The sequence below is a fragment of the Candoia aspera genome, chromosome 3, assembly GCF_035149785.1.
Source record: "Candoia aspera isolate rCanAsp1 chromosome 3, rCanAsp1.hap2, whole genome shotgun sequence".
Classification (NCBI taxonomy): Eukaryota; Metazoa; Chordata; class Lepidosauria; order Squamata; family Boidae; genus Candoia; species Candoia aspera.
In genome coordinates this window covers 39,372,644-39,387,653 of record NC_086155.1, presented here as the reverse complement: position 1 = coordinate 39,387,653, position 15,010 = coordinate 39,372,644, and the positions used below count along the sequence as shown (strand labels likewise).

Sequence of the window (15,010 nt, the reverse complement as noted above, 5' to 3'; positions counted from 1 at the left end):
ATATGATCTGCACCCCACATAAATACATTTTTTCTAGCGTTGTTCAGTAAAAAGCAATGCCATTTCACCCAATAGCACAGATCTAACTTTAACAGGTATGAAACCCTCAAAAGATGATCTGGACTACAATTCATTCTATACAAGATTATGATTTACCATTTAAACCAGCTTGAAAAGGTATTCCATCTGTGCAACAGGTGTGCATAGATTCTACCTATGTCAAAGGGGAGCCCATAGGAGCAGATTCCCATTCATCATCGTGAATTAAAAGGAAACATACTGGCATAAGCACCATGGACAACTGGTGCTCTGGAGGTCACACTGGAAAGACACCATTGTTTGCTCCTGTGCTTTTATGCTTGCTTTCTGACAGTGAACCATCCCCACGAGTGCACACTGAAGAGGGGAGTACTCTAGTCTATAAAAGTACTGTTATCTTCTGCTAACATGTATTTTTAACGTCACTTCCAAATATTTTTTTCCTCAGCTACGAGCATCCTTTATAGGCTATGAAGTAGGTATACTGAAATACACACACACACACGCACACACACGAGAAAGAACTGATTTTTTTTAAAATCCACCTTTTAAACAACTTGCTCAAAAATATGCTGGAACCACTTTTATTAGGACACCCGCTCGACAAGCAGCCATCCCCCGAGAAGCCCAGAACTCTTTTAACAAAAGGGATAAAACTTGCAATACTCTGAAGTACGGCAACATCCCGCTTCATTAACCTATTTATGTCGACGGGCAAAATTTCAAAAACCACTAAAGCTAACGACCGTCCGAACGTCTGAAAACACTCTAAACCCGCTTCGCTTAATTTGCCAGCGCGAAAATCCTTCTCCGGAAGTGACGTCTCAATCAGAACTCCTCTCTATCTACTTCACCACCGCGAACAAAAGGGATTTTCAAGCCCGCTCGAGACCCACGTACACACCCACCGCAGCAACCACCGGCCTCGGCTTCTGATTGGCTAGAAGGAACGTCGATGGGCCTGGCTATTTTGTCGCCCCGGCCTATTCATGCGCCCATTGGCCAAGTGCCTGGGCTCAGATGGACGTCGGTTGGTGGTGGAGGACGTCAATCTTGGGCTGCTTGAGAAGGCTGGATGGAGAGTGGGGCCGAGCGGGGACGTTGGCGTTGGCTGCGAAGAAGGCGGTGGCAGCGAGGACGACGGCTACGGGCGTTCGGCTGAGCTCCTGGTAGGTCGGCGCGAGATCAGAGGTGATCTGGCGGCGCTTGGCCCGTTGCGGGGAATGGTGTGCGGAGGCATCCCCGCGCGTGTGCCGTTGGGAACCGGCAAGCGGGAGAGGCGGGAGCAACCAGGAGGCCCGCCGGGTGGCGACGTGGGGGGGCGTCTGCCTGTGGGACGTGGGGAAGGGACAGCCGATGTGCTCCAGACCGCGGGGCCATTGTCGCGGTGGCCGCCGTCGCGGCTCTGAGAGCTGGAGTTTCGTCAGGAAGGCTGGTGTGTCGCGGGTGGATGCGATGGGGCCCTGGGCGGGTGGAAAGAGCGTCAGGGATTTGTCGGAGGAGACGACTAAGGGGGTTCAAAGGAGGCTGGACCCGGGACCCGGGCGCGGGTTAAGGTTCGCGCACGCCGGCAAGTGAAATCGGTTCATGTAATTGGAAAAAATGGTTTGCACGCGCACCGCTGTCGTATAGATACGGGGCTACGAGATGTTAACGCTAGAATAAGCATCCGAGCCCTTAACGTCCCGGGAGGTAGATTGATATCCAGCTGTATAAGATGTAAAGTGGCCGTGTGAATCTAATACTTGGGAGATAAGGGCGAGGATTGAGTAGATTAATTTCTTAGGCTTGGCTGCTTTCACATTTCATTCTGGAACGTAAATAGGGAAATGCTGCCAAACCTGTTTACTCCTGGTACTCTCACTGTAAGACCTGGGGATGCTGCATTGCAAAATTCTTTGCCCTTCATGAGGAGGTATTATTCTGTGGCTGGGCAAGTTTTTAAGATGCCTCTTGAAATGGAGAAGTATATTTATTTATTAAGGGTAACGTATGATGGTATGGTAACAATGAAAAAGTGGAGGACGGATAGATAAAAGTGAAAAACAAGATGGATTAGAGGGATTCATAGGTAGGAGACAAGTATTATTTATACAACTATTGTTAGGTCTTGTTCTGGAAAACAGAATCTGGACCTAGGAGATACCTTTTTTTTAAATTGCATTTTTACTATTTTATGAGAGGACTGCTTTGGATTTCCATGCTCTTTGCACTGTATGACCAGTGTCTGTTCATGATTTGAGAAATGCTGTTGTTGTTTCTTTAATAGGCTTATGCTGTTATGCTGTTTTTATAGGATACTAAAACATATTTAATCCTTTGTGCAAATAGCCATGTACCATCATAGTGGTATGTAAATGGATGCATTATGTGTTTTCTTTAGAGAAAGAAATGTGTTTGCTTAAAAATATTCCTGTGGTTACAGTAAAGCAAATTTTCAGTCATATATTAAAAACAAAAATGCTATTTGCAGTCATTAAACCATTCTGATTAACTTTGTCAGTTTGTCATCACTGAGTCCAGTATTTTTGCATGTACTGATATATATCACCTTAGTAGTTGTTGAAAGTGTGCTGAGTAGCCAGAGAAGCACAGAAAATAAAAATCAGAAAATTAATGTGTTTTTTCTAAATGCCTGTAAATCAAGTTGTTACTGCAATAAAGTGGGCTTCCAGTGGGGAATGATGGACTGAATGGCTGTGCCCACGAGCTCAGCAGGCGGAGCTGACAAAGTGGCAATTTTTTGTGGGGGTTCAGGCAGGTTCTCCTGAAGCCCCAAAATATTCTCCAGATAAAGGAGAACACCTGGAATCACCCCATCTGTCCTCCAGACAGCTGCTTGCAGCCAGAAGATTGCAAACAGTGTTTGCGTTCGACTGGTAAGAGCTAGCCGGGAGATGGGGACATCATCACTTTCCAAGCTGCACTGTAGCCTTAAAGGGACACTAAGACCAGCCACCCCATTTCTAAATCACCAGTTTGTATTTTTTTTAAGTATATGTACCCCAAGAGAGGCTTTCTACAGCAAGGAGAAGCTGGCTGTCTTGGTGCTTATTGTTATTTTTGGGATTACTTTTTAATTCTTTTTTAAATTTTGGATTCCATTTTCCTTCCAAATATAAAGGAGGATTGAGAGTAAACAATTGTCTTCCTGTTATTATTTTTGTATTAAATGTGAAGATATTAGCATTTTCCTATGCATTGAATTGGCTGATTTGAACCTTCAGATTTCTGTTTTCACTTTCCCTTGGGAACTGTCTGCCTATCTCACTTTCACTTTGTGTAAACATACTTGGGAACTTTTCCATAGCTTTGTCTTTCACTGGTTAAGCTCCTAGGGGGCACCATAATCTACTGCCTGAAACATGGAGGGTTTCAAACAGATTCTTTCTGACTTCCAGGATTTTAAACAGATTTCTTCTGACTTCAGTCAAGCTTTTATGCAAGATATTCAGGACAATGTGGAAAATATGAGATCTAAAATGTGCCATCAGGTTGGGGATGTGGTGGATGAAACTGAGGAATTTAACAGCAGTAGAAATGTTCCTTTTAAGAGTGAAATTGGGATTTTTATTGAGATGCTGGATGAAGACTGGATAGTGGGGTTGGAGGAATATGAGGGAGAGAGTGATCTGCAAGCCACAAGTGAAATTGACTTTCTGGTGGAATGCCATGAAAAGAACCTGGAATCTTTGAGGGGGGCAGTTGGGCTCTTAGGTTCTTTTAAGAGAAAAGCTCTGTGCACATTGTGGGGATATGTAAGTGCTTTGGTTTATTTTGAAGTGGGCTAAGTGTTAAAGAATGTTTATCTGGTTTGCTGTAAGGATTCGATGGAAGTTACTTGCTTTTAAAGATTTGGATTTATTGCTTCGAACTGTCTGTTTTCTTTGGGTCAAGATTAAGATTATTAAAAATGCTGTATTAAAGAATGTTTATCTGGTTTGCTTTAAGAATTTGATTGATGTTATTTGCTTTTAAAGATTTGATTTTACTGTTTTGAATTGTTTTTGTTTTTTGGGTTTATTAAGATTAAGATTACTAATACTGTTGTATTATCAAGGATAATAGCAGACAACCTATGTGCTTTTTAGTTTGATTCTTATTATAGTAGATGGAAATGTACAGAATAGAGGTAGGAAGGGAATAATTAAATAGGTGTTATCTTTTGCAGGGGAGAAAGAAGTTTAGGAGGTTTATATGAATTTTTTTCTTTATTTTAATATAAGGGGGAGGAGTAACTGTACTGAGTGACTTTTATTATGTGCTAAAGTGGAATGATTTATAGAAATAATTTGGTGTTCTGATTTAATATACAGTAAGAGATTGATTATGGGAATTTTTGTATATCCTTGCTGTTAAAATAGGAAGCCAGATCTTTTTGTAAATCTGAAAAAAAAATTGCTCTTGTGTTTTCACACTTTTTTCGTTCTTTTTTCTTTCTTTGTTGTTGTTGTTTTGTAGTTTTTATTCTCTTGAAACTTAATAAAATTTATTAACAAAAATATGTTACTGCAATAAAGTATAATATATTGAATGTTTTTAATTTGAAGTAATAAAATTAAATGCTGGTAAGGAAGTGCAGTATTTGGCTAGATTACAAAATATATATTTTAAACATGTAGTCCATGTTCTAATAAAGTGTTTAATAGTGTTGATACAGTCTTGTATGTCTGAAATCCATCTCACCCAATAATTTATTTAATCGTACATTTTGTAAGAGGGGGGTTTCCTCTCTAGTGTCTGATCTTTAGCACTGGCAAATAATTTCTGAAATATTAAATGAACCGACGATTATTCACCTGCATTTATAGATATGTGCAGGGACTTCAAGTAGATATAGTGATTTATGCAAGACATATTTCATGGGAATCTTTAATTCAAGAATCTATTTAGTGAAACCTTAATAGAATAGTATGATTTTTAATATCTTAAGATCATCACTAAATAATAATGAATATTTGTCATTTCTTCATGCCTTTTCCAGTTTTTGTTGTTGTTTCCATGTGGCTTGCCTCACACTGGCTATGAAGGGGATTTCCAAAAGGAGCAACTTAGTTTATGTCAGATGGAGATTTAGTTACAGTTTTTCAGACATAATGTTAAAGGGTGTGTATGTACAATGTATATACAATTACTGTATATTCTTCTGTTTCTAGATGTTCTACCTAGCCTGTTAGAAACAAATCATATTTCCATAATAAAGAAAATTGAGTGAACACAAGATACCTTTTTCTATTACCAAAGGTATATTTCTATGTGGAGAATAAGGAGATTCTCCTTCCTCAAACACCAGTACAGATACCAAAGCAGATTCATATGCAACCCAAGAATATATGTTCAGAGTTGGATACTAAAAGCCCTTGAAAGGCAAGCTTGATTCTCAAAATAAAAGGTTTTGAATCTAAATTGAAATAATGTCTAGTTAGAATTCTTAATTCTTAATACAATATGAACCTTAAAAAAGGTCTCAAGGTTTCTGATTTGGAGGGATGGCTTATAGGAGGTGAAATTAATCTTCAGATTGAAAGGAATGATTAAACTAGCATTATTTATGACAATACATTATATAGGTTTATATACAGTTGGTATCCACTCATATGTAGTAAACTAGGGTGATAAGATTTTCCATAAAGATACTGTGTTAGCCATTAGATGGGAAGCAACTTACCAAAGCTTACTTCTGCTTATTAAAGCTTGAAAAAATTGTATCTTGTTGCTGCCATGAAATGCATGGAACTTCTGTGAAGAAGAAGGGTAAGTCAGCAACAAATAGCACAGATTTCTAAGGAATGTATATTAACTAGATGCTATTTGGAGATACAATAAAAAACAGAGTTTAATAGTTCATTCCACCAAATCACTGCAGTTTCATTCAATTTATGTGCATCTTTTTGGCACATAAAAAGCACTCATTAAAAATGAATCTCTAATTTCATTAATATCTGAAACTCAGGCTTGTATTTAATAACAGGTCCTATCCTGTACTAACATACTACTTCATGTGGTATTATGTTTAAATCTAACAAACAGTTCAGTATCCTTAGGTTCTTCTAATTCTTTTCTGTCCAGCTTCCATAGTTAATATAAACAGATAAAAATAAAATAATCAGAACCAGGACTGGTTGGTCAGAAAATTCAAGCAGTTCTTCATTTCAGCATTAACTTGCTATTTGGGGAAAGTTTAGGTATTTCTAAATTGCAACATTTAGCCTGTGTTCAGGGTATTTATGAATTAGTGTTTGGTTTCTTTGAGAACAGCCACTAATTCAAAGGCTCTATCGGTGTGCAATCTCTGGCTTAGGTTTATCTCTTGGCATCACTGCTAGCTAATTCTCAAAACAGAGCTAAAAATTCACAGAAGGGAAAAAAATGCCAGAGAATGAGTGACAGAAGAAAGGAAAGACCAGAAGTTTATCTATTTGTGGCTAGAATATTTATCAAGCACCTAACCTAGTTTTAGAGTTCTTAATTATAAACATAATTGATGAGAAACAGAAAATACTGTCTTTGAAAGTTTCAGGAAAAACTTCAAATAGTATTTTTTTTAATCTGTGTCCTGTTCTCAGAGACTGCCTGGACTAGTCCTGCAGTTTTCATGGCAAGATTTTTCAGAAGTGCTTTGCCATTGTCTTCTTCATAGGGTTGAGAGAAAGTGACTGGCCCAAGGTCACCCAGCGGGCTTTGTGCCTAAGGCAGGGCTAGAACTCACAGTCTCCAGGTTTCTAGCCTGATGTCTTAACCACTGCACCAGACTGGCTCTCTCAAGTAATATAAAAGCTATTAAATAGCTTTAGCAAATCAAGAAATACAAAAAAATATATCTATAAACAAAACATGTATATGTGTTGGGGGCCCTGGCCTTGGCTGATCTCTTAACAACTTTAGCCCAACTTCATCGTTTTTGAGACCACCAAGAAGCCTCAAGACTGTAAATTAGACTGAGAAGTTTTTTTTAAAAAAAGTAATCCCAGAGGAAGGTAGTGTCAACTCACTTCCATATTGTATCCAAGAAGACAACATTGTCATATCCATGCAACCACCAGGAGCTGAGCTCAGTTCAGAGGAGACTTTATCTATGATTTTGTGTTAACAATTGTTAAATGCTACTGCTTCCTGTGTGTTTAACAATTCTCTACATGAACCTGAGGAAATATAAATGTCTATGCAAATGTATATTTATAATTCTTCATCTGAAGAATGTGAATTCTGTCAGAATTGTCAGAAATGTGAAAAAATGATGGAAAACTCAAAGACTACCTAGTCTAATTTGTTTAGCATGAGAATACGGTAAATACTTGTAGATAAGCTGAGAATTTGAAGTTCCAAAATGCACCCAAAAATCAGCTTATCCACAAGTATATACACTAATACATTTTTAAAGTAGCTGTATTTCCTATATATACTCATGGATAAGCCCACCCACCCACAGATAAGCAGACCCTCAAATTTTTAACCAAACTACCATGAAAAATGCAGGTTGACTTATCCACGGGTGATGCATATTTCATGGCATTTTGGTTAAAAATTTGAGAATCGGCTTATCCACAGATGGTCTTACCCATGAGTATATAGTTCCTTGTATGGAAATTATGGGAGAATTGTAAATAAATTGAAATATGAATTCAGTGGGACTATGTCTTAGGTAAATTGATACTGGATTGCATCCTAAACAAACAGTTTAAAATGCAGTTTGATACCAAGTAATCCATTTAATTCAATAGGACTGTCTTTGAGATGATTGTGCTAATTACAATGTTATTACAAATAGAAATTAATTCTAAATGAATGAGACTACTAGCATCAAAGTAAATACAATCAGTATTTTAAGTCTTCAGGTTGCAAAGCTTATTTCTAAAGTATTTCATTAGACTGGGGGACCTTTCATTAGAATGAAAGGAGTTACATCTGTAAACTTACAGAGATGTTGTTATGACCTATATATTCAGTATCACATGAATGTCATAGCATACAAGCAAGTTTTTGTCATACTGAAAATTTCACTGTTATTTAGATACAATGAATATTAGCAGAGTTTGTGTAGAGAGCAGCCTTGTTTCATTAACAGGACAGATCAAGTTAAATTCCAGTTGGGTATTTATTCCCAGCAAATGTGTCCAGTTGTACATAGAAAGATTGTAGTTACTGAGTCTTGTATTAGCTATTTGTGACTTCTATGGCTTGTTAACACTTATATCTCTTAGTTTAAAAATTTGTCCTGTAATGTTTATGTAATGTTTAATGCACAAATTGTTAATATTATTTATTTTAATTTTCTGAAGCATCACTTAAGAATTTTCAAATATGTCCTTGGGTTGATAGTTCATCTTTCTAACATCCATTTAGAATTGGATTTTTTTTTACTGTTCTGATACAGAATTTGTATTTTTGTACTTCCTGCATAAAAAAGACATTTTGTTTTGCGGTGTGTGTGGAACCTGTTATCTGCAAGACCCAGTACTAATATAGTTCCAGCACAAGATGCAAATCCTACCATTTTGAAAAAAAATCACCCAGTATTTTGAGATTGTTGAATATTTACTATTTCTAAGAGTTTTTCCCAAAATGAAACTATCTGTAAAAATACATCGATTTCTAGATTTAAATTACTTGGCAGTTTACTGCTGTGAGCAAAATAAGGTGGATTCTTATTTTTAACTGTTTTCTGTTAATTTCCAAAACTTTCTGTAACAGTACTCTTAAAACAAACAAACAAAAAAAGTCATATCCTCTTTTTTTTTTAAAGAATTCTAAAAATCCTGGAACATAGTTTGTGAAAACTCAAAAGTTCTCTTTTGCTCTTCAGCAGTAAAACTGTTATAATTTTTTTTTTTTTAATTAGGTACAGTTTGTATTGCTATTTACATTATAGAGAAATTATTTCATTGTTGCATCTGTTTGAACCATAGTAACAACTTTAGAAAAATGTCTATTAACAAAGGGTTTCATAGAGGAGTTGATTTTTCCAACTATCCCTAGGCAATCAATTTGTTTATTAACTTATTTGGTATGATGACTCTTGAAATGTGCTGTTACAGTGGATTTTACATAGGAACAATAGTGAAAAGAATCATAGTTACGCTTCATTTGAAGAAGAATCTCTGATGACTCTGATGAAACCATCAATATCTATTCTCTTACTCTCCCTGCCTTTCAGAGTTTGAAGTCTGAATTAAGATTTTAATATTTTACTACAACTTCTGGTATGGCAATCCAATTAATTCAGTGGACAATCAATAAAACCATAGTTTTAATCTTCTTATATACTCAGTGCTTTTAAACATATTTTGCAACTAGAAAACTATTGTGCCTCAAGCAAACACAACTGTGCCTTCATTTTTTCAGGGTCTGTGTGGAACAATACAAATATTTGCAAAAAGGTGATGGTGACTTGGAGCAGTTTGAATGCAATAAACTCTTTCTGAGATAATGTGTCCCAGCAAAGACTGTTTTTCTAACACACAAAATAAATATTTTAGAAACCCTGAGGTGGTATGTGAATTGGTTGTTCTGTCTAGCAATTGCTTACATCCCTTTAAATATTTTAAATTATTCATGTAAATATGGATTCCCAATCCACTGTGGTATAGATCTTAAAAATCGATGTTCTCTAACATGAACATGTTCATGTGTTCTATCCAGACCATCTTGATATACATCTCTTTATGAGCACATGGAAAAAGGAGAATGATACATTTTTTCCAAGTAGTTATTGTGACCATGAAAAAGGAGCAGTACTTGGAAAACATTAAAACTTCATTGTTGCAATTATGGGTATTTTGTTGCATTCTTAAAACAGGCTTGACTAGGGACTGTTCAAAAAGGTATCTAGCTAAACTTCTAATATTTTTTTCCAGGTATTCAAGATGAATCTCGAAAAACTCAACAAAGCTGAACTACTGACACTTTTTAGTATCCTTGAAGGTGAACTAGAAGCCAGAGATCTTGTCATAGAAGCTTTAAAGGTAACCTGTAGATATTAGGAGAGATGGAATATTAGGAGAGATGAAATAAAACAGTGCTGTTATACATGCTGTCTTCATTTTTTGCCCAAAGATTGATTGTAATGATTAACAGTTCAGGTACTGTTGAAAATATTAGGTAACAAATCCTGTGGTAATAGTCTGTACCTGGCATTTGATTGACAGCAAAAGCAAATAGTATAATGGATGAGCACCTTGATGATTATGAAAATTAAGGACATTATATTTTAATTAAAGATATTCTCCCTTCATCATACTAGAATAGTGAGACTTGGAACTTCTTGTTCTCAGTGCCGTGTATCAACATGTTTCTGTTACAGAGACGATTTGGTAAAAACCAACAGTGTAGTCTCAACAGGCAGGAATAATAATATAGATTCCTGTTCTACTTCCATTAAAACAATGGTTTCTATTTATCTTCCTTTAAGAATACCTCTGCGATTCAGTTGATGAGTTTAATGCCAAATATTGAAATATATGGCTAGTCTACATAATGGCATGATTTGGCTTTTGCTAGACTCTATTATTTAAATTTTAATTGTTTGCTTTAAAGATGGATGAATATCCATGTTTAATAGATATTCATCCAGCTTGTGTGTGTGCACACATTCATATCCCCCCCCCCCACTCTGTCTTTCATGTTACTGTGATGAAGACTTTACAGATTGCTGACTGCATTTTGTCAGTGCTGTTTACTCTGTTTTAGGACTACTAGATCTGGGTTGCAGCAAACTGGACAATCTCTTGGTGGCAACTGAGACGTACAGAATATCTTAGCTGTCACCTAGTAATCAAGAATTTTTGCAGCTCAGATCTGGTAGCTGTGTTCTATTATATCAATTTCCTCATTTTTTTATGTTTCCTTTTTTTAAAAAAAAATGTCTGCACTGAATTTCCTTTGCCATTTTACATTTACATGTGGTTGATTGGAAAATGTGACTGTGGAATCAGTAGAAGGGTTTTTCTTGTGTTTAGTTCTGTGATCAGATGTCTGATAGCATAGTGTTAATGGTATAATACAATTCATGGATTTATCCAGACGAAAATGGTAATTTGAAGTCTCCTATAACTTTTATGCTTCTTCTTTAGATGTTTTCCTAATTTCATTTTTTCTGTTAAATCAGCCATAGCATTTTAGAGCCTGTAACACACTTCTAGTGCTTTTATTGGGTTTGTGGACTGGTATTTATCACTACTGTGTCTCTCAAAAGCTGCTCCTTTTAAGATTTCTGGTTTCTGGTTTTTTTTAATGCTGCGCACTTTTTGACTTGCAGAGGAACAACATCCTGAGGCAGTTTAACTATAAAGTTTCTATCATAGGTGTTGAGGAGATTATGTTTTCTTTCCTGGTCCCTCTTGCCTGGCATTTTCATCTGTAATCCTCTGTCTTTTCAAATGCCTGTTTTCCTGTTCGTTCGTTTGTTTTTTAATTGTTCTTGTCCTGTTCCCTTTTGGGTGATTAACATCATTTTCCTGCTCATTCTGCTTGAATGATTCATCCTTAATATTCCCCAGTGCATGCTGGCTTTTTCCTAGGGTCATTTTAACATGAATTGGAAATATTAAGATAAGTTGATCGTCTCAAAATGTTTCTGTATGTTATTCCTGGAACTGTGGATAACTGTTAGAAGTCTAAACAAAGCAAGAATTCTGAATCTTGTCCCAAGCTACAGAATTAAAGATAAGTTACCTTTCACAACCTTTAAGGATATAATTGTAATGTTTTCTTGTTGGCTTTTTACAATGAATATATCTATGTATGGACAACTTTCACTTGAGAGAAGAAAATAAATATTTGTATATGATAGTGATAAAATTTTTGATAGAAATGAATGCCATGCTGTGGTTTTTAAAGACTGAGCATTTGGATTGCCTTTCTGTATCCTATGGTGAGAAGTCAAAATAGACATGTGACTGTATCTACTTGCTGGAAGACACATTCTAGGTATAGCTAAGATGTTAATCTGTTTAGGATGCCCATAATAAGTGGAAGAGGTATCCAGTACTCAAAACTAAGGGTATCCAAACTTGGGATCTAGGCTAATAATAATATGGTCAGCCATTTTAGATAATAAGAAATTTCCCATTATTTCCTACAAGAAGCTATTAAAATCTGGGTTTTCAGATGGCCTTGGATATAAATATGTTATGAATTTTATTTCCATTTCAGATTGGGATTCTATTTAAATGGAGTTCATAAATTTTGTTCCTGGAAGTTTGAAACTATTTTTTCCACTATCAAAAGTTCAATTTATTATAAAGTTTCATTATATGAAGGTGGTAAGATGCTCTGCCAGTTCTTGCCTATAATATTGCTAAATCAGGTTTTATTCAGATTGATACATGGTTAGCCAGATACATTTTTAGATATCTTTGTTTTCTTTTAAAATATCAGTGATTTCTTTTTTTTTTTCTTTTTCTAATACAGATCATTATTTGGATCTCGATTATCTTTGGTCCAGATATAAATGGTTCAGTTCTTGGTTTTTTTAATTAATCTAACCAGCCAGTAAGCAAACTTTTGTTTTCTCACTACCCTCTTGTTATGACCACAGCCTGTATTTATTTTCAATCGTCTGTCTCTAGGGAAAACTAGGAATAAGGAAGTTGATGATTACACAGCAAGCTATTTAAAGGAGATTCTGTGTCCTAGAAGAGGAACTTATCTACAAAATTGCTTGAGAACATAGAATATAATAGCTTTGAAACCCACATTAGCTTGTTTATTTAAAGTCAGATTGGGAAAATAAACATAATAGCTGTAGAACCCTACTTTGCTACATACTCAAGATTTTATTTTTCAACTGATGTAGGAGATGCATTGTGTATTAAAAGGATTTGTTGTAAACCACCTAGAGTCCCTCCTTCTGGGGGGACATGGGTGGTGTTAAAAATTTGATAAATATATAAAATAAAAATAAATAAACATTCCTTTAACTCTTTTTTTATCTCAGGAGGGAGGGTAAAGGAGGAACTCTATTATTTCTTCAAAGCACAGAATAGTTTGCTTTATGAACTAAACATTTCTTCATTTCACATTTGCTTTAATCTTTAGTATCCATGTTCTGTTTTGATGCCCATTATCATCTTCAAGCTGATCACAGATTTTGTCAAAATAATTTGATGAAAACTATCTAGGAGGCCACCTTATGGTTCACCTATAACTCTAGCTGTTTTTTAAACAAATGTAAAAGCACCAATCTTAATATAATTTGGCGGAACCTTGCATTGCTATCATTGTGAAAGCTACGCCATTATTTTTTTTTAATCAGTTTGTAAACCATAAAAAGATCTGAATTCTTATCTTTTGGTTACCAAAATAAACAGTTGTTTTGCAAAAGTGTAATTCAAAAACGACATAATTTCTATTTTACATATATAATAAAATGGAAAAATTAGCTCCGTTTTAAAGTACTTTAGGAATAAGCAACATTTTGCTATAGGTTTTACACTGATTCGGAATTCTCCTCTTTTGTATCAAGTTCAACAGAACTAGATCAACAAAATATCCCTAACAGCAGTGATTAGAGAAAGGGAAAAAAAATTGAAACACAGAAGTATGGCACATCAAATAAAAATGGAAAGGCATTAGGAGAACTGAAAAGCAGAACTTTCGATGCCTGCTTTCAAAAAAGGAAAATTTTGAATAGCAATAGCATGGTAGACAGATTTTTAGAGAGGTTTCTGGAGAAAGGAGAAATGAAATAAAACACTTGTTTCTGAGTTGATTTCATTTTCTTATATGTAATCCACAACTGGAAAATGACAGTAGGGCAGGATATCTTGTGTTTGCTAGCTATTGGTCATGTTGCGTCATAATCACCACAGGTCTTATTCGCTTTTAATACCCCTTAAAATTTCCCTTCTGGTCAGTAATCAAGTCTCCTTGATGCCTATTAGGTGTCCTGCTTCTGTTAGGTGTATCTATTGGTAGTTACACATTGGCTGTAATGATGCTAGTGATAGAGACTTCAAATTATTTTTTGCATCACTTATTTCTGTTAGCATTTCTTTTTCCAAAGTATATGCATTTTCAGGTGGTTTCCTTGACCTATCTGGACAAGCAGTCACACCAGGGTTACTATACTCAGTGTGATCATATAACTTAACTAAATTGTCCAAGACTTATATTTTTCCCTTTAAAGTCCGACATTTGTTGCTGCCATCTTTTACTTCAGAAAAACAAATGTACAAATTGAAGTCAACCATCTTGGCATGTTAACCCCTTAGACTTGATTGATTTTTTTTTATCTTGGACTATGGTATACATTCTTACAGCATGTCTATTATTACAGTTTCAAATAACTTCTAAGGATTGTGCAAACCCTGGGGTCTCTATTTTTTTTCTGTACTAGCAAAGCTTCCTTTTACTACCAACAATTCTGTCTGTCTGTCTAATTTATACACTGCCCATCTCACTATAAAAGGGATTCTGGGTGGCTTACAAATAAAAAGTCATTAAAAGCCATTATAAAAATACAAAAGATAGAAAAAGAGAAAAGAGAAAAACTAAAAAGTAGAGAGAGTGTCTTCAAACCACCAACCACCCCCAGGGCTGCCTATCACTCTTGGATCCATCCCCAAGATAGTCGGCAGAGCCAGGTCCTGACATTCTTCCTAAAGGCATATTTGATGTAATGTTAACTGCATTTATTTATTTATTTGTTTAAATTTATATAGCTGCCTATCTCACATACATGACTCTGGGTGGCTCACTAGTTAAAACAACAAAAACAAACTCATATAAATAAAATTAAAAACAATTTAAACAATTTAAACAATTAACCAGAAACATAAAAAGCACAGGAGACTGCCAACCTACAGGTCTCAAATAATACAATATAATCCCCAGGCCTGATGACACAGCCATGTCTTCAGGAACTTCCTAAAGACCAACAGGTTCGGGGCCAATCTAACCTCAGGGGGAACAATGTTCCAGAGGTGCCACAGCAGAAAAGGCTCTCCTCCTGGGCCCTGTCAGATGGAACTCC

General features: G+C 35.8%; 1 protein-coding gene across 1 annotated transcript in view; it reads left to right on the top strand.

Moving 5' to 3' along the window:
- The first annotated feature begins 1,070 nt into the window (after positions 1–1,070).
- The window catches only part of CTTNBP2NL (CTTNBP2 N-terminal like), a 33,345-nt gene continuing 19,405 nt past the window's right edge, over positions 1,071–15,010 (top strand). Inside the window, exons 1-2 of the mRNA XM_063297429.1 lie at positions 1,071–1,208; positions 9,894–10,001. Coding sequence (XP_063153499.1) covers positions 9,903–10,001 — 99 coding nt within the window. The 5' untranslated portion in view covers positions 1,071–1,208; positions 9,894–9,902. The remainder of the gene's footprint in view (positions 1,209–9,893; positions 10,002–15,010) is intronic.